Below are 27,124 nucleotides of genomic sequence, written 5' to 3' on the forward strand. Positions count from 1 at the left end.
GCATAAATAGACGCTGATGAGTGTGAGAGACAGTTAGGTGGGCATGGACAAGGAATAGAGGACGCCGGACACAGAGGAGCATAAGTAAACGTGAGAGATGCTTTAGTTGGTAAATGGGCGTAGGCTACATGGAAGAAGGTACACGAGGATAGAAGATAAACATGGAAGAGAAAGCCAGAAGCAGATAAATATGAGAGAGAGAGAGAGAGAGAGAGAGAGAGAGAGAGAGAGAGAGAGAGAGAGAGAGAGAGAGAGAGAGAGAGAGAGAGAGAGAGAGAATGATTATAATATGTTGATAGATATTTGAAAACAAGACACACACATCCAGTCTCTCTACGATTTTCATCATATTTTATAAATGATCGAATATCCATACCACCATATCCTATCAGTTTCACGCATGTTTCAGCACCAAAGTGGGAAATATAGGCGATAAATCTTCGGTTAATAGGTAAAATAATTATTGCTTAGCCATAAATACACATGCGATTATTTCTGTACTTCACTGAGTATGACTTAAATAATTTAGTAATAAAGTGGTGTTGCTGTTCTCTCTCTCTCTCTCTCTCTCTCTCTCTCTCTCTCTCTCTCTCTCTCTCTCTCTCTCTCTCTCTCTCTACCCTGCAGACTTCATTTTAAAGAGTTGGAAAGTATTTCTCACACACTCACACAGACATGTGTGTGATAGGGTGGATGAGTGTGCGAGGAAGCGAGGTTTGGAAGTCGGTGAGGCTTGGGAACTGACAAGAGATCTAGCTGGCTGGATGAATATTGTGAGAAAAGGAGCATGATCAGGGATTTGGCACCCCTTTTTTACGTGGCAGCTTCCGGACTGACTCTACGGGATACGTTTATGTGAAGCTATACAACGTGATGCATGCTTTGGGTGTTTCCGAAGGAGCCAGGATTCCGGGGGCTTGAATGATGTGTGAATGGAAGCGTGGCCTATTGGACTGGGCAAATTTGGGCTGTCTGGACATTGGTACTCCTCACCCTGCCCTAGGGTGGGAAAGGAGGCCCGGATGATGATGATGAGAAAGTATTTCTGATAAACGTTAATTTTCTTTATAAATTACCTTGCCTTATACCTTTACAAAATCTAAATAAAGAGTTATTTTCTATCTATCTATCTATATACCTAGGCTGCTTCCCCCAAGGAAAGGGAGGTAGCCGAGACAGGACGACACACTCTCCATTTACTCATCCATTCAAACACATTCATTCACATCTTAGCCCCAAAGGGGAGAACGGACAGATCCTCACCGCACCACACCGCACAAGGGTCAACTGCGCAATGCAATCAGTGACATCCGCAGCAGGGCCCGACAGCAGAACTGGTTTACCCCTGCCACATCATAACAGACCCATCCCCTTACCCGCACCTGACCTGACTAGCTGATCCGACCAAATGCGGGAGAATATCCCCTCAGGGCTGCGTCATCACTTATTTATTCACAATTTCTCTCCATTTATTTCTGTCACGCACAGCCACTCTTCCTTGCTCAACAGACATCCCTCTTGCATCCAGCGCTCTCTTCACACTGTCCATCCATCCTATTCGTGGTCTTCCTCTCAGCCTTACACCTCTCACATCAGATCTAGTTATCTTTTTCACCAATCACTCATTATCCATTCTCTCCATATGCCCAAACCATCGCAACACCCTCTGCTCAACTCTACCAGCCATCTCCCGAACAACTCCAGTTCTCCTTCGCACTTCATCATTTCGCACCCGATCCATACGTGTCACTCCACACATACTTCTCAGACACCTCATCTCCATTACATTCAAACTTTTCCTCTCTGCTACACCCATATTCCATGTTTCAGCCCCATATAATGCAGTCGGTAACACAACACCCTCATACAGCCTTCTCTTTACATCCATTCTAAGTGAACGACATTTAAACACTTTTTTCATTCCTCCCAGCACCTTTCCTACTTCATTTATTCTAAACTTCACTTCTGCATCTATTCTTCCATCCACAGCAACATGTGACCCTAGATATTTAAAACAATCTACCTCCTCAAGCAACTCACCATTCAAAACTATATTCATCCCCCTACCATCTATCAACCTCGTACACTTCATCACTTTACTCTTATTCTCATTTACTTTCAAATTCCTCCTTTCACACACCCTTCCAAACTCCTCTACCAACTGTCTCAATCTCTCCTCTGAATCAGTCAGCAGTGCAGTATCATCTGCAAACAGCAGCTGCTTCAGATTCCAATCTCCACCATCAACATTTACCAGACTCAGATCACCTAAAACTCTTGCATTCACCTCCCTTACAACACCATCCATGTAAATATTAAACAACCAAGGCGACATCACACATCCCTGTCGCAGCCCCACTCTCACGGGAAACCAATCACTCACAGCATTTCTCACTCTTACACATGCTCTACTATTTACATAAAAACTTTTCACCCCTTTTAGTAACCTACCATCAAGTCCATACAATCTTAAAACAGTCCACAAAGCCTCCCTATCAATTCTATCATACGCTTTCTCTAAATCCATAAATGCTCAAAACACATCCTTGCCTTTCGCTAAATACTTTTCGCACACTTATCTCACAGCAAACACCTGATCAACGCATCCCCTCCCTCTCCTAAAGCCACACTGCTCATCACTGATCACTCCCTCTGTACCCTCTCTAACTCTCATAATTAACACTCTACCATACACCTTACCTACAACACTCAACAGACTTATACCCCTAAAGCTAGTACATTCATACTTATCACCCTTGCCTTTATACAACGGGACCACACAAGCACTTGCCCAGTCAATTGGCACCATACCTTTCTCAAAGCACACATTCAACAATCTTACTAACCAGTCAACAATAGTCACTCCACCACCCTTCAGGCATTCCACAGCACACCCATCCATACCCACAGCTTTCCCTGTTTTCATCTCCTTTACTGCCTTCTCCACTTCCTCCTTTGTGATCAAAGAATCATTCAACTCTCCCAACACATTTATTCCTTGCACCCTTCCATCCGCCACAATCTCAGCCACCCTTTCCTCCTCTACATTTAGCAATCTTTCAAAATACTCTGTCCATCTCTTCCTTACTGCATCCATCTCACTTTACATCCTTCCATCCTCTGCTTTTACTCGTTCTTCCTTCCCAGACTCTCCCTTTCGCACCCTTTTCACCTCCTTCCAAAACATTTTCTTATTCGGTTGAAAATTCTCTGTCAGCCGCCTACCCCACCTCTCATCTGCTGCCACTTTAGCATCACGCACAGCCCTTCTCGCTCTATTCCTCTTTTCCTTATACCTTTCATATGACATCTCATCCTTCCTCTGCAGCCACACTTCATATGCACGTCTCTTCTCGGCCACAGCCATACTTACTTCCTCGCATCACCATTCACTTCCTTTTCTTACACCACCACCCACACGTCTCACACCACACACCTCTTCTGCATGCCCCACCACAGCACTCTTAAACAACTGCCATTCCTCCTCCACGCTTCCATTTTCCCGATCTTTCACTGCGTTCCACTCATCTTTCAATTTCTCCTGATACTCTATGTTTTTCTCTCTTTAATCAACTCACTCACCTTCAAAACCTCCCTGCCACACCTAACCCTCCTAGCTCTCACCCATCTCTTACCTACTCTTAACTTTCCCTCCACCAGGTAGTGGTCAGACATACCTCCACCCTCCCCTCTCAGAACTCTCACATCCAACAATCTTCCTATTACATTCCTAGAGTTATTTTAGCTGCAACAAAACATTCAAGTGTCCTTCAACCATTTTTTTTTTTTCGTATGTAATTCAAATTAACATTATGATTACTGTTAGTGACGTATAAGATATGGTGTAATAAGTAAAACAAATTCGTTAAAAAAAAAAAAAAGGGTGGTACGAAGGCACTTACGGCACGTACAATACCACCCAAAACAGACACACACAAAATCCATGAATACAGGAAAGTCGTAATCGGTATTGCCCAGCAGATACAGTAAGCTGACCGGATTTATTGGAGCTAAAAGCCATTGTTAGGTCCAAAAAGTTTTTCCATACGCAATAATATATCGAGTTTAGTTAGGGAATTTTACCCTCGAGTATGTCTTAGAACAATTTTCAAACCCAGCAACACCATCGGACAATGGTTCAAACATAAAGACCGAATCCCTGACGCTCTGCAATCCTCTGTTGTCTATAATTATAAATGTAGTCGCTGTAATGCGTCTTTTATTGGACAGACTAAAAGGCATTTAAAAGTAAGAATTGCAGAACATCGGGGAAGATCATACAGAACCGGTCTACCTAAGGCAAAGCCACCTTTCTCTGCCATCCGTAATTGCTGTGAAGCTTTAGGCCACCCCATAAGCGAATCTAATTTTTCTGTTGTCCACGCTTGTCGTGACGAGGTAACACGCCTCCTGGCTGAATCACTCCTCACACATCACCTACAGCCCACACTGGGCACACACGACTGCTCCACGCCCCTTCTCTGTTTTTAAGGTTTGACTTATGTATTGTCTTATTACATGTTCTTTTATTTTTTATTTTCCTTGTACTTAGTAGCATCCCACCAACGTTAGCTATGAATGATTTATTTCCTCATCTTATCATATTAACTCTTCATTTGTATTTTTATCACAGACATGGTGTCTTATTTTGGTTTTTTACTTAAGTTTTTGTATTTTTATCATAGACATGGTGTTTACTTTGATTTTATTGTACTTTCCATAGGTTTGAAAATGACAAACGAGTCGTCGAAAAGTCACCAATTTAATAAAGATGTTCCTGATTACGTTGGTGTTTATCTTCTCATTGAGACTACGCTTCCCCCATGGTGAATCTGTCTATCTATCTATCTATTTACCTATCTATCTATATACTTTTGGAATATCACTGGTACAGTCGCGCCAGTGATGTTAGTGTCCATTAAACACAATGGGATGGCATCACTTCGTAGTTCGACTGTACATCTTTCAGCTAAGAAGGTTAAGCAATAATGTAAGTTCATATACACTTACCGGAAGACTGGCGTCCTCGTGGTGATGTTCGTAACCATTTGCCCCAATTTGTTTATCACCCCGCCCCCCACACTGCCCCCTCTCTCGCCATCCTTACCGACCCTCTCACCACCCACTTCCCTTCTGCCACCATCATTACGGTCTTGGCTCTGAGGAAGAAGATGAGGAAGCAGTTTCAGACGTCTACATATTGAAACGATGGAAAAGATAATAACAGCAGTAAATGATAAGAATGATAAGAATAATATTAATTATAATAGCTATTATAATTATTATTGAAATTATTATTAACATTACTACTACTACTACAACAACAACTGCTGCTACTACTACTATTACTACTACTACTACTACTACCACTACTACTACCACACCTGCAACTGCTGTCATCATCATCATCATCATTATTATTATTATTACTACTATTATCGTTAATATTATTACACTCGCGAGTAGAAAAGCGGAAGAGGATAATATGATTTGATCAGTGTGTGTGTGTGTGTGTGTGTGTGTGTGTGTGTGTGTGTGTGTGTGTGTGTGTGTGTGTGAGAGAGAGAGAGAGAGAGAGAGAGAGAGAGAGACTATGACAGTGCTATGGAGATGAAATATACGTCTAAGCACACCAGCAGAAAGGCATAAAAGCACAATACATACCTGCGTATAAACCCCAAGCGTGTATAGTGTGTTGGTGCCCCTAAGAGGTCCAGAGACACAGTCCACGGTGAACCCTGAGGCGGTGTGGTTCCCTACACTGCACTGCTGCACGGGGCCAGGCCGACCTGTGGGGCGAACAAAATGGAGAGCAGGAGTGAGTGATTAGGTATAGACTTTTTATTATCATTATTAGTATTATGGAAACTGGGCAACTTCAAAGTCCTGGTTGCATGAAGTGCGATGAGCATTAGTTATGAAGTAGTAAGCATGCTTCTTTGTTATATTACTTGTTTTTTAATACAAATCAGCCTTAAAACTGCCATCACTCCAACATGAATGCTGCACTGTAAGAATACATTAGTATTAAATATGATTCTTGTCTCGAAAATATGCTATGGAAAGGACCTAGAGGTATGATATTATCTTTTTCTGCCACTGAGCTACATGAAATATGCGGTAAGAGGATTAAAATCTCGGCCAAGTTACAGTAAAAAGAGAGTTCAGTCAAATTCACCCTCTAATCTGACTACAGCTGGCATCAGCTGAGATAAAGATGTTAGGAATTTTTGTCAAGTTAGAACAAACACACAGTGACAGCAAAAATGACTACACTCTCCCATCCGTTTAGCTACACTTAGTGTAATTTTATCTGGTAGAACTGGGGCACTCTTATAGCTTGAAAACTACTACTTGGTTGCAAGAAATTTGATGAGCCTGAGTTATGAGGAAGTAATTAGTCCCCTTGTTTAGTTGTCAACCCAACTCTCCAGCCTGACTACACCAAACCATCACCTAAGCTGAAAAGAGTTAGTGATCTTTGTTGGACAAAACACGCTATAGCCCACCACTGCACTAACCATGGGTATAAACAGTAAACTTGCATGGCGTTGCTTGTGCCCCCACGGAGTTCTTAGCCCAACACCACACCTCTGCACTGTCCTGCTTCACCTGGGAGAGAGTGTAGTGTCCTGTGAGCCCCTCCTGCCGGCCCACACTTTTAAGGGGAACTGCCCGACCTTCTGTTGGGGAGATTGAGGGAAGTAATGAACTCTTATCAGTTTCATTGACTTTTGCAGGTGAGACCTAGGGGGCGAGTAGGAGTGTGTGATCCGCGGCTGCCGATTGGCCGTCGATGATGTCATCGCAACCCAGATAATCGATACTATTTACTTTACAATGCTTTCCTCTTGTGTTGCTGGGAATAAAATACTCAGTGTTTATGAAAAAACACAAAATAATTATTTAATATGCCCCTCTGTTAATCAGGTTAATGGCCTGAATCCTTTAATTACCTGTACTATAAATAAACAAAGAATACTTGGCTGTCGAATTAATGGGGAGAGTATTACCCCAGTGTAGTTCTGGAATCTCCCGGGAGTCTCATAACATCCCTTCGCATGCCCCTTCGTCATATTATAGTAGCCTTGTGCAAAGAAAACTGTTTAGAATTTGAAGGACCCTATGGTGTGTGTGGTGGGAATCTTGATTTAATGATAAGAACATCGTGTAAAGAAAAAACATAAGCGTTAAATATTTTTATCGTTTTAAAAGACTTCACCGCTTCTCCGGAGATGGTTAATTTACGAGATGAAAACAAAAATGAGATGCTGTAACCACTTCCATTACATTTTTTCAGTATTTCTACTGAGCTGTTTATTAGATATGGTGCATGGCAATTTTATAAATAGTTTGATTAGTTCATGATTCCTACAGTAAAAAATGGCCGAGTACTACCTAAACAGACGAATCGTGCACAGCCAGTTAGTTTGAAATACGAAGTCTCATGTTTGCGTTCGGTAAACTTTTACAAGTCCATTCTACTTTGTTTTTGCCTGGCGGTGTATTTTTCTGGTGTATTTTGGTGTGATATGAGCGACTTCGACCATTTTTTCGGTGCTCGTGATCGGTTTTCAAATTAACCTCTCCTCCCACGTGTCTTGGAGAACTGGTGGGATTTCGGGGTTCTGGGTGGGAAAAATGGCAAAAACAAGCATTTGGAGCAGAAATAAAATCGGTATGACCAGCCAAGGCGTATTCGTAGGGTTATAACTGACCGCATGAACCCTTTGAAGCTATGGCGGTCATCGAATTTTCACCATGGTACAGTTATGGTACGGTATACATACCGTACTCGCACAGAGTATTCAAGAACAAATGCCAGTCTTTGATAATAAAATGGGTAAGAATTGCCAACATTAAGAGATTATATTGTATATGAACCTTAGAAACTGTCATTTTCTTTTCAATATTTTAAGTTTAAAACTAATCAGTGTTGTCAACTGTTTGCTGCGCCTACCCACACGAAGGGGTGCGTTCTTACCCTTTCAAGATTACCACTTACGTTGTAGGTGTGAGCTTCCACTTCGAGTGGGGTGCGGGAACGGTAACCCGTGCCCTCAGTTTCAAGACTACGGGTGTAAAACTCCCAAATGCAAGCCTCTTGCAGCCGCTACACTTAGACCTCTGCTTTTTTATCAAAACCCATAGAGGTAGCCATTTTCTTTGCTTGTGCCACTCTATTTTCCACTAATTTTGCACATTTACCTCTCCTCTGTCACTGCACCCAGGTACTTAAACTCCTCACCAATTCAAACCTCTATATTCACCATAACATCTCACTGAGAATCGCCTTCTCTCTCAACAACCATCACTTTACGCTTATCTTCATTAACCTTCAAGGCACGACACTCACAAACATCTACAAAACTCTAGCTCAGCCTACCAAGCTATTTGTCCATTATCTGCAAGCACACTGCATAATCTGCATACACTGAATATGATATACTTTGTTCCTCACAATTTATTACCAATAATATCCCTGTCTCCACTACGCGTGTTTTTACCTCTCATAACACTATAAATATATAAATAAATAGACAGATAGATAAATAAATAGACAGACAGATACATACATATACACATAGATACATCAAAAGACATAGACAGGCAGTAGACTGTTGCACCAGTCGAACAGGGTGGTACTCCGAAGATGGATGGAAGCTGATGACAGGGAGAGCTGGAGCTCCCGTTTCATCAGACCTCGGGACCAGCTTCTGACCATCCCCCTTTGCTGATCTTTTCCAGTATTTCAGGAACACAGAGAGTGGGCCAGGATGCTCTCCAATACAAGTTCCTCTTACTCTCAGACCCAAACTACATGTACATTACACACTGCATTTCTTCTTTTTAAATGTTTGTTAAAAATGGCACCTCAGCACCAAGCCTCGGAGTCCCCAGTGCCAGGGGGGGGGGGGGTGATACCATAGAAACCCCCACAATCCACACCTCTCCCGGTGACGACCAAGCGAGATACCTAGAACCAGTCTGACTCACTTCTTCATTTCTGCAACATTCGCGGGCTTTCCTCTAATTTTCTCACTGTTTAACACTATCTCCCCTTCCTTTAAATCTCACCTTCTCTTCCTCACAGAGACTACACTGTCTGTGGCGACTAACAGTAAGCCCTTCTGTGTATATTCCTACTTTCTCTATACTCATTTCAAAGCCAAAGGTGGTTGTTGTTTATCTGTACCCAAACAGATATCTTGCCCTTGTGTTCCTGAGCTTGAATCTTCTGGATTCCCTACTCTTTGGCTTCTGCTATCTTGCCATTTTTTTTACTAAATATATCTGTGTTGCCTACCAATCCCCTATTTCTACCATGAAAAATTCATTAACCATCATACTTCTAGATGGCACACATCCTATCAAATTCTCCTCTCTCTGAAAAATTCATTCAAGATTATTTACGTGTTCACCACAACCTTTGGCTTTCATCTCGTTTCACCGATCCACCTGGTGAACAAGCCTACATCTTTTCTATCCTTAATGACCTAGACCAGCTTGTACAGTACCCAACCCATATCCCTGATGGACATGGAGAGAGTTCCAACATATCTGATCTATTCCTTACGACTAATCCTTCTGCTTATGCTGTTAATCTTTTCTCTCCGTTGGGCTTCTCCAATCACAACCTTATCACCTTAACCTGTCCTATTGCACCAGCAAGGTCTGTGGGCCCTCCCAAGAAGCGGCGGCTTTGGCACTTCGGAGCTACTGATTGGGAGACCCTCAGGCAGTACTTCTTTGATTTTCTCCGGAATGATTATTGCTTTCATGGCCGAGATCCCTCTGAGTGTGCCTTGCACATTATGGAGGTTATTCTCTCAGGCATGGAAGCATACATTCCTTTCTCATATCCTTTAACTAATTAAAAAAAAAGGAAAGGTTTAATCATGCTTGTTCTCGCACTGTCCACAACAAGGAGAGGGACTACAATAGGTAAGGGAGCCAACACACCCCTGAATTTCATCTCTTTTATGGTACTGCCAAGGATCATGTTAAGACTGCTCTTTGCTCTGCAAAAAAATATTTCATTTATACTTAATGCTCCGAATTCTCCAACTCAAATTCTTTCCGCTCTTTCTAGCACTTTGCCATTAACGTTTCTAACAACTTGACCTTATAATACTTCCCTCTTATTTTCCAGTGTGATAGCTCTGTAGCTTTTACTTCTACTGTGAAAGCAGAACTTTTCGCCCAGACTTTCTCCTCCAATTCCACCTTATATGATCCCAGTGCTGTTCCTCCATCACTTTCCCCCTCTGACTTGCTCATGGCTGACGTTAAAATTTTTTCAATTGATGTATTTTCTGCCATCACTGGCCTCAGTGCCAACAGGGCATATGGGCCTGATGGAGTCCCTCCTCCTGTCCTCAAAAACTGTGCTTCTGTGCTTACACTCTGCATAGGTAAACTCTTTCACTTTTGTCTGTCAACTTGTAGTGTAATGCCACAAATTTAGTATTCATGTATATGTTTAGAGGTACTGTAATTTCTAAGTTAGATAGAGCGTAATCTGAATACTAGTCTATACGGCTCCTGTTCTAAGTAGTAGTTCATGTGTTAATGATCGATATAGGGACAACTTTATTCTTATATGTATATATCTCTGTATCTATGCATAGGTAGTGTAACTGGGAGTGTTGAGCTATGGGAGTTCACCCATCTGGTAGGTAACGAATAACAGATGTGGGCAACATCCCCTTGCTTGTGGTGCGTCGTTGCCGGGCGCCAAGTTTAAACCTTAAACAGAATAATAATGGGTATGCAATTCTTTCCGTATCATTGTTGTGAAATACTTACTAATGAAGCTGCTAGAATCCAAATATGTGAAATTAATAGTCAGAAAAGGCAAAGATAATGTAATTTGTGAGGATCAAGTAGTTCCGCTTGCCTTAGCCGTCACTAGATGGCATAAGCTACCCCAAACTCAGGGCGGGATGGCGGTAAATTCAGTATTTAACCGTAGTAAGGAATGGATCCCCAATTTTCCCCAATTCAGTCAAAAGTCCTAACGTCATGTGTACTCTACTATATAAATAGTGAAGAGAATTAAAACCCACCATTTCGCAAAAACACAGTCTCATTTGACTAGCAGTAGCGTCCCTATGTGCCCAGCTAAGCCGCACTGGCTAACCAGACATTACAGGTAACAGACGTTGTTTCAGGTGAGCTGTACACATTCCTCCTTTCTCCCCCCTTGCTTGTTTTAATTCTTGCTTGTCGTGAACAATATGAAGTAATATTGTTAAAAGCTTAACGTAGAGGATTGGCTAACCAGACGTTGTGGATAACAGACGGTGTTTCAGTCCACAGACACCGTGACTTTGGGGTTGCACGAGGCCATCATGTGATATTGCCCATAGACTTGTTGTACACACACACTTACACTACCCACAAACAGATTTATAACTGAATGTAGTAGCAGTTGAATTATGAATCAATCAGCTGAACCTTTTTTTTTTTGATAGTAGATATTGTACAAAATGTTGAAAGTTAATATGATCAGTAACGGAAAAGCGAATTTCACTCATCAACCGTTTTTTTTTTTTTTCTCTTCTTTTATTAATAGGTTAGAAATATTGGGAGTGTTAAAATGAATTTAGTGGTTGTAAGGATATGTAATTTCGAATTGTTCCTCGAGGTTAAGCAAGCCCGAGTGATTATGAAATATTACTGAATTGTGTGATGAGTTTAGACTGGCCCGACGTAATAGTACATGAGTGAATATTGGTTCGAGGCTGTGCCAGCCCGAAAAGACAGTCCATGTCATTGAATGTCCCAGTCTTGAGGCTATTGACGAGCCCAAGAATAACTGATAATCGAGAATGAAAGGTGATGATCTCAGGAGTCATTGTTAAATATTCAAATTGTTTCGCTTGGTAACAGTACTGTATTACTATCGCCCAAACTAGTACTTAATTTACAACTCTTTTCATATTATTAAAGGTCATGTAATTCAAAAAATGTCTGTTGTTTAACAAGTATAGATTTATTAAAGTAGAGTAAAGTATATGCAATTTTGATATCCAACCAAGGGAATTTTGTCCTCTCACGCATGACTCACTCCCCTTCCAGTTCAAGATTCCTCCGTTTTGGGAACGACTAACACACGTGGTACTAACTTATTCTCGACTCGGCTAAAAATACAAACGCTACCAAAAATATCCTTTATGCAATTAACCTTTATCATTCAAAGTTGAAGTTACTTCCCCCCCCTCTTCGTTTTTTTCTTTGGTGAATACTTTATCAGTCATTGAGGGGAGACTAAGTTGAGTACCCTTTGTATTATCAACAAGTAATTTAAACAGAACAAACCTGATAAATAATGATGGGATAAAATTACCATCGTTACACTGATGAACAACGGTGGGATAAAAATCCTACCGTTACAGTAGCTTTCCTTCTTGCTGGAAGTTTGCTCTCATTCAGTCTGTCCCAAAGAAAGGTGACCATTCCCAGCCCGCTAACTATCGCCCAATTGCTTTAACATGCTATGTTTTAATAGTTTTTGAATCTACTGTATTCTTAACAAAAACATTTTAAAGAACTTTTTCTGCTACAACATTCTGCTAGGGACGCTCCACTGGCGATCTTCTCACCTGTCCCTTAGATTCCTAGTCACCCTCCTTTAGGGACTGGCGAAAGCTTTGTCACTGCACTTGGCATATCGAAAGCCTTCGATCGAGTCTGGCATAAATCTTTAATTTACAAACTGCTCTCCTCCGGTTTCTGTCCTTCTATTTGTGCCTTCATCTCTAGCGTCTTTTCGGGTTGTTATATAGCTGCTGCTGTACATGTATAGACATTACTATGTCATATGTAACAGTTATGGAAATGTGATTATACTGTAGGCGTTACTGTACCCGTATATCTCATAGTACAATAGGTACCACTTGCATAACATGCATGTCTGGTGTTCAGGCGGAGATATACACATCCTCTGGCCAGAATGCAAACAGAATGTCTGTCTATCTATCTATCTATTGCCAGACGCCTTAATCCCGTAAGGGGTGGCCACAAACAAATCGCCTCCATGTCGCCCTGTCCCCCACCATTTCATTGCCCTGCTCCCAGCTCACACCCCCCTCTCTCATATACTTCTCCACTCCATCCCTCCATCTCATTCTTGGCCTCCCCCTCCATCTCTCCCCCTCCACCTCACTCACATACACTCTCCTCATCAGTCTCTCACTTTCCATGCTCTCCACATGGTCAAACCGCCTCAGTGTGTTTCTCCTAACGCTTCCTATCACATAAACATCCACACCACAATGCTCCTTCACTTCCTCATTTGTCAGTCTGTCTCTCCATGTGACTCCACATGCTCCTCTCAAATAACTCATTTCCACTGCTCTAACTCTTGAATTGTGTCCCTCCAACAAGGTCCAAGCTTCACTCTCATACGTTAGAGTTGGTATCACAATAGTGTCATGTAGTAGCTTTTTCACTTTCATGCTCACTTCCCTGTTTCTTATCACTACTTTCAAGGAACCAGCAATCTTTCTTCCTTGTTGTACCCTTTCAAGCCCTTCACCCTCTAAACTTCCATCCTTACTCATCACACTACTCAAGTACTTAAACGCACTCACATTTTCCATTTCCTCCTCATCCAACCTCACAGTACATTCACTGACTTCACTTCTCTCGAAGACCATAACTTTACTCTTCCCTACATTCACCTTTAGATTCCGTTTCTTACATACCCTCCCAAACTCATCCACCAAGCCTTGCAGCTCCCCTTCGTCATCACTTAACAACACAGTATCATCCGCAAACAACAGTACAGGAAGTTTCCAAACGCTGCCCTCTCTCACTAGGGCCACTCCAACATCCACTGCCCCACCTTGTATCTCATTTATAACCCCATCCATATACAGATTGAATAACCATGGAGACATGACACATCCTTGTTTCAGTCCAACATTCAAACAGAAAAATTCACCCACTTCACTATCCACACGCAATGCAGCCTTAGCACCCTCATACATACTGTACTCTTCACGGCCTTCAACAACTTCCCATCTACTCCATAAATTCTAAATTCTTAATACTTTACACAATCCTTGTCTATCCACCCTGTCATATGCTTTCTCCAAATCCATGAAGGCCGCATGCAACTACTTTCCCTTTTCTAGAAACTGTTCCAATAAAGATCTAACAATGAATATCTGATCTACACAACCTGTTCACTTCATAAAGCCTCCCTGCTCTTCTCTACCTAATTCCTCTGTTATTTCCCTAACTCTGTCAATAAGTGTCCTACCATATAGTTTTCCTGTTACACTAAGAAGACAAATGCCCCTATGATTATCACACACTTATTTTTTCCCCCATTTTCTTTGTACAGGGGAATAATTGTACCTGACTTCCAATCCTCCAGGACTCTACCTTCCTCCCAGACCAATCTGCACATCTTCCACATCCATTCGACTACTTATCATTCCCCCATGCTTCAACATTTCACCACACATTCCATCAATTCCTGGGGCTTTCTCCATTTTAACTTTCTTCTTTGCTTCCACAACTTCCATCCTACTGATTTCTTCCTCTCTTCTCACATCCCTCCTTTTCCCAGCCATTCCTCATCCACTTATACTTGCATCACATTCATTCTCTATGTTCAACAGTTCCTTAAAATGTTTTCTCCATCTGCTCACTTTTTCTCCCTTTTCCATTAGAAATCGACCATTTTCATCTTTCACTCCCCAACTATCTTCTTTGGCGTCCTGCCTTACTCTCCTTACCTCTTTCCAGAACATATTTTTCTTACATTCCCTCCACTTTACACTCAAGTTCCTTCCAAATTCCTCATCCACTTTCTTCTTACACTCTTGCTAATCTTTCACCTTCCTATTCCTCTCTACATATAACTCTTTCTTCCGTCTCTAAAGTTCTTCCACGCCCCTGTTTCTAATCCACTAATTATATGCTTTCTTCTTTTGTGCCACAGCCTCTCTCACCTCTTCATTCAACCATGCTGTTCCCTGCACCCCCTTTCGTCTACTCTTCACCTCATACACCACCTCACATGCTGCACGGATTTCTTCTGTGAATATCTTGCACACACCTTCCACGTCCCCCATCTGCTCCAATCCATATTTACCACATTGCTCCTCCACTCCCCTCTTATTTTCAGCCTTTTTTCCATCCTCTTGTAACTTTTCCACCCTTCTTTTATGAAGCACCTCCTCCTGTCCTTCCCTACTTCTATATCTCCATTTCATTCGGACTCTGTGGTGGTCAGAAAGTCCACTCCCTAAGCCTCTATATACTCTTGCAACCTTTAAACACCTTCTCATCCTTTCATCCTCACACACTTGATCAATCATTGCCTTCCGTTCATTCAGTTCACCACCCACCCTTCTCATCACTCGCCACGTATACCTATGGATCATTATGTGCCTGAAGAGGGTATTAGCTATCACCAACCCCCTCCCAGCACAAATGTCACTAAAGCACTACCATTCTCATCCAGCTCTGCAGGGACACCCCACTCACCGACTACTCCATCCACCTTCACACTCCCTACTTTTCCATTCATATCTCCAATCAGAAACACTCCCTCATTCCTTTGAAACTTTTCCATGCACGCTTCCACATTTGTCCAGAACTCTTCTTTCACTCTGCTTGCATGATCTTGCATTGGCGCATACACGCACACAATCGCCCACATTTGTAGTCCAACTTTCAATCTTACCCACACAATCCCTGACCCAACTGATCCATACTCTCTTATATTCTCCTTCCATCTGTTACTCACAACAATACACCTATTCCTGCGCATATACCCCATCCATACTCCCCCATTCTCTCACACTCTCATCTCACCATTTAGTTTAAGTTAATCCACATACATCCAGTTTCGCACCTTCAAGCATCTGGACAAACTCTCTTTCACCTCATCATTTGCACCCCTTACATTCCATGTAGCTATCCGTATCATGTCCTTTGTTTAGTCTTAGTCGTCACTTTTTGGTCAGTCCTGGTCCGAGGATTCTTGTTCGTATTTTTATTTAGTTGTTTTCCGGGGAGGGGCACTAACCCTCTGCCAACCCACTTGTAGTCACGTAGGGAACACGTGTTGGTTGGTTATAAGGTTACCACCCAGCAATGTAAATGTATTCCTGGTTTAAAGGAAATCATTTGGCTTGCCACTTAATGTAAAGCTACACTAAAAACAGAATACCACTACACTAAGTGTAGTCTGTATGGCAAACAATTTTCCAGATGATCGAGTAACGCATTATGTAGCAAACACGTGGGGTACCTGGTGAAAGACAGTTAGCCCATGTGCTGGTAAAGTATTAGACATTACACACATCCCCACTGAACCATATATATTCCTTGAAGTCAGGCATAGCAGTCAGAAAGCGAGAGAGAACGATAGATGGCAGAAGGTAGCTTAGGAAACAGGATAGTGTAGGAGGTTCGCCATCACGCTACGTTACTTTGTTCATCGCACCACGATATAATTGTGTCAAAAATAAACCCCATAACTCAAGACTGTCTATAACTCACCTCCCCAGCGATACAAGATAGACGGAGGGGCCATTGAGATGGAGCAGCGCCAATCCCCATGATAAAACCCCACAACGAGGTATCCAATGCCTCACGACTATATATATATATATATATATATATATATATATATATATATATATATATATATATCGAGCCACAGTGGTAGAGTGTGCGTTTTGTACATGGGTGAGCCAGGGTTCGCGCCCCGCCAGGGTAATAAACTTTGGGAGTGTTCACCTAGCCACGTACTGCATTGGCGGACACAAGGGGTGCTGTGGTTGAACCAGTGTCGCTTACTATAAAGTTACCTAGTCGGCTTGCGCGGGCCGATAACACTTGTTTCACAGACTACACACACACATCCAAAGCCAATCCAACACTACAATTACACTTACAAGCACTTCTCACCCTACATACAATCTCTACCAGACAGCCTAAGCCACTTGGTAGAGATGCATTGGCTGTATCCCACCATTGTAAGCCTGAAGAGGATGAATTAACCCCCTGGCACTCGGGCAAGTAGATGCTTTTAATTTCTCACCTGAGTGGCCTGGGTTTGATTCCCAGCATATTGGTAATATCTTGGATGATTTTTCCTTGTACAGTACAGGTTTCTCTCTTCATTCGGACTTGCCTTAAATGCTTGGGATAGATTAAAAGCAGCTACTTGCCTGAGTTAACTCATCCTCTTCAGGCCTACAGTGGGGGGGGGGGAGAGACACTGGTTGCAAGATTGTGACAATGTGAGTTAACTTTTACCTGGTTGTGGTGTAGTGGTATGCTGCCTGGCTCTCACATGAGAGTCCCAGGTTCAATTTACGGCATATTGGTAATATCTTGAATGATTTTTCTTGTTTACAGTGCAGGTTTCTCTCTTCATTCGGACATGCCATAAGTGCTTTGGATAGATTAAAAGCATCTACTTGCCCGAGTGCCAGGGGGTTAACTCATCCTCTTCAGGCCCACACTGGGGGGCGGAGGGACATTGGTTGCAAGATTGTGACAATGTAAGTTGACTTTTACCTGGTCGTGGTGTAGTTGTATGCTGCCTGGCTCTCACCTGAGCATCCCGGGTTTGATTCCTGGCATACTGGTAATATCTTGGCTGATTTTTCCTGTGTACAGTACAGGTTTCTCTCTTCAGAAATGCCATCAGCTAGCATGCCTTATAACACACTATTCATTAATCACTGAAAGGTGCCTGGAGCAGTGCAAAGCCCCACTGGCATTCTGTGCTACTGAAAATGACACTATTTGTAGAAAATGCTGTGTATTTGAGTGATTCCTCCTCGAACTCAATCTGGTAATAGCCACTGAGTAAGCTGATTGTTGAGAATACATTTTTTTCTGGTCCAATATCATGTAAGACATTACTTAACAGTGGCATGGGACAATGGTCTGGAATGGTTTCTTGATTAAGTTTGCGATAATCAACGACTGCCCACATTTCCCTGTTTTCTTTAGGTACAAAGAAAAGTGGTGCATTCCCTCGAGACACTGAAGGTTCAGTGATACCCCAACTTCACATTTCATCCACATATTGTTTAATTAATGCACGCTGCGAATGTGCAACACTTTATGCTGGCACATAAATAGGTTGTGTGTCCTGTTTCACATTAATCAGGTGATGTATTAAATTGGTACAACATAACTTTTCACCAGGTAATGCAACTTTCTGTCGATGTTTCTGTAATAAATCCAGTAGATCATTTTCTGCACAAAAATTTTCCGAGTGAATCAAATGCTCTTTTAAGCACTCTCCATCTGACGATATTACTTTGCCTGATGCTCCAGCTATTGTCACTTCACATATAGGAGCTGGACAAGTCTCGAAATTACATAAACATGTTCCTTTCGTGTTCTTCACATCTCAGTTCATCAGGTTTATTAGAAAGTCATTTGTTTCCTCTTTGTCATCCATCATAAAGCATTCTCAATTGATAAGCCTTGCACTTTACAAGTCTCTCCTAATACAAAAACATTGCAATTCCTCAATTTACTTTATCGTGACTTTCATGAATTATCTTGGTGGTCAAGTTATATTAGAGTTAATAAAACATGCATGAGTGTTGTTGTGACCTTGGGCCTTGGGTGAGGGACGTGACCTTGGTTGTGAGAGAGAGAGAGAGAGAGAGAGAGAGAGAGAGAGAGAGACAGTGGATGTGAGTGTCCGTTTTCTATGGCAGATTGTAACACAGACAACCTTTTTGGTTTCGTGTTTAATTGCTCTTGTTATTTTGGATTTTCTATAACTGATGGGTGAAGTATCTGAAGAAGAAATTTCCTCTATGAACTCATTATCGAATTCAGTTCCACTGAAATGTGGCAGCAGCATAATACTTTCCTCTCTTATTATACATAGGCCAAGGAGTATATTTGCTTTAACTGATAAATTTTCTACTATGTACTGTAGAAGATAGTTGTGTTTGCTTTGGTAGTCTCTGTGAATTTGATGTCTAACTGAATCATACCTTTTACTGGCATTTCTTTACCATCTACAGTGTATAAATCTAAGTTTGTGCTACGTCCCAGTCCCACACTGCCACAGGCTCCAACAGCAGTAGTACAGTGCTGGAAGGACATTGCCCAGTGAGTTGTTCTTCCTATGGTCAGCCTTACGTGCACAGTACACAGGATCAGTGGAGGTGTTGTAAATAAACACTGGTTTCCTAAGTTCACTGTCTTTATTTTCCAGTTAATCACATTTAATGCTTTCCAACTTCACTATTCTCACAAGCACTGGGGGTATACAAACATTACTAACTGCAATTACACTTAATGCTTGACAACACTTTGCTATTTTCACAATTACAGTTGAAATACAAACTTTTATAACACGTCTCTGTTTGCCAACAACACATCACTGTTTTCACAAGTACCGGAAATATACAAACTTCACTGGACACTGACACTGCACTAAACTCAGACTGAACTGACAACCGACTGAACTTGAATTACTCTCTTCCCCATCCTTATATTAGCTTGCATTATTCGAGAAACTTCTGGCACAAACGTGACGTTGCAACAGTTAACAGTTACCAACTACACTGCTCAAAATAGAACAGTACTCAAGGATGTTTTGGTAATTATCTCAATCACGATATAAATTATTCCAAATATGATACTTAATTTCTAATCAGGAGTTTATCGTGCTCATTTAGTCATGTTTTGCTTTAGTCATGCTTCATTGGTCATGACTCAGAAAGCAGCTCTCCCAAGTCAGGTCAAAAGTGCAGGTTCACAATCACGTGCAGACGATTGTTTTCCGTTGTTAAAACTTGTCTGACAATTCTAACCCTGTTGGTTTGCTTTCTGTCGGTCATTCATGGTGTGAGAATACACCTGAATGAGATTCAGTGTGCTTGAGCATGCACGATGCTGGAGAATGGCCAGACGCAGCGACAGGTTGCTCAGCTAATGGGTGTGAGTCAGGGGTGTATTCGGAACGTGTGGCATCGCTACCAGGATACACAGAGGTACCGTTGGAGACGTGGGACAGGTCGTGGAAGGATAACTGATGACAGAGAGGACCGCCATATGGCTCTTTTGGCACGTCGGGACTCCTGTTTGACAGCTCGGCGGATCCAGAATGAGTTTCGGGCTGCCACTGGGAGGACTCTGAGTGACCAGACCATCCGTAACAGGCTCCATGAAGTCGGCCTACACTCCAAGAGACCAAACATTGTGCCTCGGATGACTGCTGCACATTGCAGAACTCGTCTCGCGTGGGCTAGACAACACTTCCATTGGATGGTGAACCAGTGGGCACATGTACTGTTCACGCATGAAAGCTGCTTCAGTGTTGATCACCCAGATGGTCGTATTCGGGTCTGGAGAGGTGTACGACAGCGTTACATCCCTCAGTTTGTCGTGGAACGTGACCGATGGGGGCGTGGATCAGTAATGGTCTGGGCCAGAATCTCCACCAATCATCGTACAAACCTCCATATTGTCCAGGATAATATGAACTCCCAGAATTATTGGGACAATATTTTGGAGCCCCATGTCCTGCCAATGGCAAATCGTATCGGTGCTGGTTTTATCCTAATGGACGATAACGCCCGTCCCCACCAAGCCAGATTCGTCTCCACCTTTATTCAGCATCACAATATCGAGCGTATGGAATGGCCAGCTTTGTCGGGGGACTTAAATCCGATTGAAAACATTTGGCGTATACTCGGTGACAGAGTTAGGAACCGTCAGCGCACGGTTTCCAATGTCCAGGACTTAATTGTTGCTCTCCAGGACGAGTGGAGGAACAGTGACAATAATGTGATCTGGAACACTATTCTAACCATGCATAGGCGTTGTCAAGAGTCTGTGAGACTCAGTGGTGCAGGTACCCATTATTAATGTTGATTTGGAGTCGAATTAAACTCATTAAGTCAATAAAATGTGTTATCTGATTCATTGTGTGATTATCATTTTGGTGCTCACCTTTTTCAAAGATAAATTTTTCATCCAATCTTTTGAAAATCGGTGGTCATATCCCACTGAGAGTCTCATTAGTGAATGATTCTCATGATAAGCACATGATTTTGAACATATGTTTCCTATAAACTCAATATATTCAGGAAAATGATCCTGAGTACCATTCTAATTTGAGCAGTGTACTAGTATATTTTTACGGTAAATAACTCTACAAATTATTTAGCATACTGACTTAAATTAAATTACAAAATTAAAAGCAATCACATAAATAAAACATTATTGAGAAAAAGAGCATAAAAATTAATGCATAGCTTACGAAATAACTACACTCACAAACAGCAGGCAAACTGGCAACTCTGACTCGTACCGGAGCTAGCTACCGTAAATATCGGGAAACATCTTGGTTACATATCTGGCAAATCTCACTTCTTAACATTTGTTTCTTGTCAATAAGCACTTTTTATATCAAGTTTCCATATTCAGGATTCATTAAGTTACGAAATTAGGAAAGCACTAAACAAACATCTATGTAATTGTTGTCCACAGATTAAGATAATCTTAACAAACAAGAACACTATTGGTAGCTTTCTTAAGCATTCCTTTTGTCTTCACACTAACCTCCGGTCCATTGTGGCTTATTTATTTTCATGTTCTAGCTGTCCTGCTAGATACGTGGGGCCAGCCTCACGTCGGCTGCTCCTCTGAATTCTTCAGCACCAAGGTAAATCCATTAGGACTGGAAGGTATCCTCTCTAAACCCTCTTATTTGTCTGTCAGAGAGCACTCCCACCTTTCTGATCACCCTTTCCCTTCCGCTGAGTTTCAGATACTAAACTCGTGCCAGTCGTACTCTGACCTCATCACTGCTGAATCTACCCTGATTCACAGAATAAGACCCAGTCTCAGTAGTTCCATTAACACTACCCCACTATTCACACAGTGACAACTTTAACAGGTCAAGTCCTTTTTTTTTTTTCTATTTTTATATCTAGCATAGTTAGCTTTTGTACTGGTTTTCTGATTTTGCATAGAGTAAGCATGCTACTTTTATACTTTACCCCTTTTTTTATTACTTCCCTCTGTTTTTTTTTTTCTCTCTCTCTCTCTTCTTTTATTTTTTTTCTCCTTATGTAATGTATCTTTGAAAAAAAAAAAAGGGTTATATTTTTCATGACACTGATTGTTGTCTTTTAAACTTTTAGATCCACTGATGAACGAAGTTGTGTCTTCCGGAACGTTTGGAATAATAAAGATGCTGTATATCACAACGTTGGTACTACCTTTCCTGGCAAGACTAAGATTTCCAAGAAAAAGACTTATTGCGGAAATTTTATCGGCAAGATATGGCCAACCCACACTACGATGCTATAGGAGCACTAAGAGGGCAGCATTCAAGGCCAAGAAGGTGGAAAAGGACCTCATTTTCTCCAGGACATGTAGGGCGTATGGCCAAGTGCGTAATTTCATTGGGTTTAAATAACATGATTCAATGTTTTGTGCCACACCAACATACAGATCTTGACTTTTCCACTTTTTTTGTTGAAATAAGGAAGCAGAACAAACTGCTCATATTTTACAGAGAAACTGCTGCATTGAGATATAAGCTAGAAAACCTTGTCTCTTACTTTGATTTCAAATGTCTCGTTGCTATCATTGACTGTTGTGTGGAGAAAAGTGTCAATCAGGTTTTAGCTACACATTCATGTAAGCTTAGGGGGTTAGGAATTTACATCAATCGTTCAGTTAATATAGATTAAGTCATATTTAACCTCTTCTCAAGACATTTGACTAAGGAAGAGAAAGATGAAGGACGAGAAGGATGTTTTGTCATTAGCCTTGGATTTTGCTCTCCCTCCTGTTCACTTAAACTATGTTCAGTTCATTTTATCTTTTGATAGATTGTGTTCGATTATAAGAAATGCAACGCTTACAAGCATGTTTGGACTTACGTGTGGCATAATGTATCTGCCTTAGCTAAAAATTCTGTTAAACAGCACTGTGCATATGTTAAAGAACAAAAGGATGACTAAGGATATCGTAAGATTTTGAAACCACTCAGAAGCGATGATGGTAAAATTATTACTCGTCCTGACAGAGGAAAGGGCTTATTATTGTCAAAAAGGATGCTTATGAATTTAATCTTAATCATATCCTCAGTTACATCTCTAAATTTAAAGTCATCAGTTCATATATTCCATCTGTCATACTTAAACATGAAGATAAACTAAATAGATTACTGCAAAGTGTTAAAGATAAAGTAGGTAACATGATGACTAATAGTTTGTACTCTTCTGGTTCAATTCTTGGTTATTTTTATGGTCTCTCCAAAGTTCATAAACCTAACACCCCTTTAAGGCCCATAATTTCTTCTTTTGGTGCCTTCAGTTATAACACATTTCTAGTTCCCATGATCAGTTCCCTTTGTACAAAAATATACGGCTCACAATGCTGCAGGGTTTGTCAAGGAAGTCATTTCTCTAAGATTTGATCACCGTGTCAATCTGGCTAACTTTGATGTAGAATCCCTTTGACGAATGTTCCCCTGCATGAAACTACTCAGTTCATCACAGATAACATCAGTATTTCTACTCTCACCTAAGTTGGCTTAAACAGAAAATCATGTTACAGCTTGTTGGAGATGACAGTCCACTAATTCATGTTTACATTAATTGAAAAACTTTTCACTCAAACTGGTGGAGTGGCGACGGGGTCATCACTGAGTCCTTCATATGGAAATGCTTTTCTTTGCCACCACGAACAAAGTTGGCTGGTTTATTGTCCAACTGACTTGAAACCCATCTTTTCCCGAAGGTACAAGGACGACACTTTCGTGATATTTAAAAACCCTGCTGATAGTCATATTTTGGATTACATCAACTCCCAACGTCCCAACACAAATTCACTCATGAAGATGAAAAAGATAAAAGACTTCCTTTCCTGGACATTCTAGTTAACAATCACTTCACTCACTTATCCATGATCGTTTACCAGAAACCTACTTTCACCGGCTTAGGCACAAACTACCTCATATACATCCCGTACAGTTTTAAGAGTAACAGTATAACAACCGTGTTCAATAGGGTGTACTATTGTTGCTCCTCTTGGCTCACTTTTCACTCCGAAATTTGTTTCTTAAGAGCCTATTTTGCCAGTAACAAGTACCCCATCCATATTATTGAAAAACTATTAAGCAGGTTTCTAAATTCAAAGCTTTCCCCAAACAAGTCTGTTCACACTGTCGATAAGAACAGTTTATATATCAGGTTCCCATACCTAGGTTCATTAAGTTAAAAAATTTGGACAATACTAAATAAACTTTTCCATGACTGTTATCTATAAATTGATTTTAAGATGATCTTGACAAACAAGAACTCTATTGGTAGTTTTCTCAAGCATTCCTCTTGTCTTCACACTAACCTCCGGTCCATTGTGGTTTATTTATTTTCATGTCCTGCTAGATAAGTGGGGCCAGCCTCACGTTGGCTGTTCCACTGAATTCTTGATCACCAACGTAAATCCACGCTCCTTAAACCCTCTTATTTCTGTCAGGGAAGACTCACCTTTCTAATCACCCTTTCTCTTCCGCTGATTTTCAGATTCTAACTTCATGCCAGTCCTATTCTGACCTCATCACTGCTGAATCGATCCTGATTCACATAAAACGACCCATTCTTAGTAGTTCGACTTGCGTTACCCCACTACGCACACAGTAGCTACATATATATCATCATCATCATCAGCCGTTTGAGTATCCACTGCAGGACCGGCCTATCCCGACTGAAGTCGGGACGATACAGCCAATGTATCTCTACCAAATGGCTTAGGCTGTCTGGTTGAGATTGTATGTAGGGTGAGAAGTCCTTGTAAGTGTAACTGTAGTGTTGTAGTGGCTTTGGATGTGTGTGTAGTCTGTGAACCAAGTGTAATCGGCCCGCACAAGCCGACTGAGTGCAAGCATACTTTATAGTAAGCGACACTGGTTCAACCACAGCACCCCCATGTGTCCGCCAATGCAGTACGTGGCTAGGTGAACACTCCCAAAGTTTATTAACTTGGCGGGGCGCGAACCCCGGTTCACCCGTGTACGAAACGCACACTCTACCACTGTACCACAGAGGCTCATATATATATATATATATATATATATATATATATATATATATATATATATATATATATATATATATATATATATATATATATATATATATATATATATATTCCACTCTCTCTGCCTCTTAACCCCCGATATTGCTATTTCATGTTCACGCTAAACAAAACTCCTCTCCCTCCCACAAACACACGCCTATTGACCTTTGCCTTCCTCACCCACACCTACATCTACACACACCCTTGAAACCCCGACTCACCTTTTGAAGTCTTGAGTGCCCATGAGAACGTGATGGCAGACGGGTGAGCTGACACACTACACGCCACCGTCACTGAACCGTCACCACCTGTTACGTATTGCAGAGGCTGACCCTCTGCACACACCGGCTTGACTGTGACGGAGAGAGAGAAGAGTGAGAGACTGGAGGAGAGATGAAGAAAAGCTGGAGACAGACTAGAGCAGAGCTGAGGGGGAGGGGGGAAGACTGAAGCAAAGGTGGGAGAGAGATGGAAAGGAAACGAAAGGAAAAAGAAGGAAAAATATTGGAAGAAAGAGTGAGGAGAGATGTAAGGATGAGATAGACGGACCGACGATTGAAAATGATGAGAGAGAGAGAGAGAGAGAGAGAGAGAGAGAGAGAGAGAGAGAGAGAGAGAGAGAGACTGAAATACGAGTGTGGAAAAAGATGGAAATGCAAAATAAATTCTTAAGCATACACCTTTTCAGTAAGGTGACATTATTTACCATCAGTTTATTGTTTCCTTAACCAGTCATTTTCACACAAATAAATAAAGGCTTCAAACTACAGGGGTTATAATGTAACCCATATTATTTCCTCAGTGCGAGAGATCTCCCTAAAAGTGAATTAATTCGTCTGACGGTAGCAAGAACCTCTTTATAATGACGTCGTAGAACAGAAGGCTTAAATTTATATAAAAGGATGGAATGAAGAAATTCTAATAAGAAAACCTCATTGGAAAAGTTATTTTAGGAAAAAAAAATGATACGAATACAGAAGAAAAATATCTATGTGAAAAAGATTTTAGTAACTATATAACGCTTCCATCAACATGTACTAAAAAGAGAAAAAAAAAAAAGCTCTTCGAATGTGGTGTGGTTAAAAAAAAAAATGTAATAAAGGAGATGGAATGGAAGGAGAGCTTGGAAGAAATTTATACATTCTAGGCACTTCTCAAAAACATTATACTCCCTCTCTCTCTCTCTCTCTCTCTCTCTCTCTCTCTCTCTCACCCAGGGCAAAGTTCAAGCGGTAAATGGTCAGAGCTAGTGTTCCCGTTATCACTGATCGACCTTCAAAAATAAACAAATAGATAAATAAAGATATACGTATGTATATCTGTCTATCTATTTGTCTATATTCTTATTTATTAGAAGAGAATGTTAAAAATTTTAAACAGAAAGGCACAGAAAGGAAATAAGAAATAAACACCTTTTACTCACTCAAGTTCTTATGACTGACACCGCTTGATAAGTTCAGCTGGCGTTAGCTGTAAGATAACACGAGTTGTCACGAACACAGACATATAATGTTGAAAGTATTTGTATTCTCAGGTGTCTGTGGATCGCGCTACATATAAGACAATATTAGAATAATCTTCAATATATACGGGTTAACCTTTTTTGCTACCGTACATTAAATTTCTCACAAGGTGAACAAAGTTGAACGTTGGTAGTAATAAAAGATATAATGGATGTCATATGCTGGGAGGGATTCAGAGAGTGCTTGGCTGACAAAAAGGAAGTTAACGGGTGAGATGAATAAAGAATGATACAGAAAAGTGAGACAGAAGAGAGAAAGCGGCCGAGAAGTGAAAACAGATTGTACATTTGAAAATTAGGTAGACAGAAAGATAAGTTAGGTAGGAAGACAAATTAGAGAGAGAGAGAGAGAGAGAGAGAGAGAGAGAGAGAGAGAGAGAGAGAGAGAGAGAGAGAGAGAGACAGACAGACAGACAGACAGACAGAGACCGGCGGGGAGGGGGAGGGAGTTGTCCTTAGTTTAGCATTCCGTTATAAAAATAAATTATGCTT

General features: G+C 41.2%; 1 protein-coding gene across 1 annotated transcript in view; it reads right to left on the reverse strand.

Annotated features, from left to right (window-relative positions):
• Positions 1-27,124, reverse strand: part of LOC145408687 (hemicentin-1-like) — a 416,603-nt gene that overhangs the window by 15,565 nt on the left and 373,914 nt on the right. Inside the window, exons 12-15 of the mRNA XM_080279363.1 lie at positions 25,332-25,463; positions 6,522-6,683; positions 5,665-5,789; positions 5,011-5,159 (exon numbers count right to left, since the gene is read on the reverse strand). Coding sequence (XP_080135489.1) covers positions 5,011-5,159; positions 5,665-5,789; positions 6,522-6,683; positions 25,332-25,463 — 568 coding nt within the window. The remainder of the gene's footprint in view (positions 1-5,010; positions 5,160-5,664; positions 5,790-6,521; positions 6,684-25,331; positions 25,464-27,124) is intronic.

This window comes from Coenobita brevimanus, chromosome 78 (assembly GCF_032717465.1).
Source record: "Coenobita brevimanus isolate Jiangsu-jjx chromosome 78, ASM3271746v2, whole genome shotgun sequence".
NCBI lineage: Eukaryota > Metazoa > Arthropoda > Malacostraca > Decapoda > Coenobitidae > Coenobita > Coenobita brevimanus.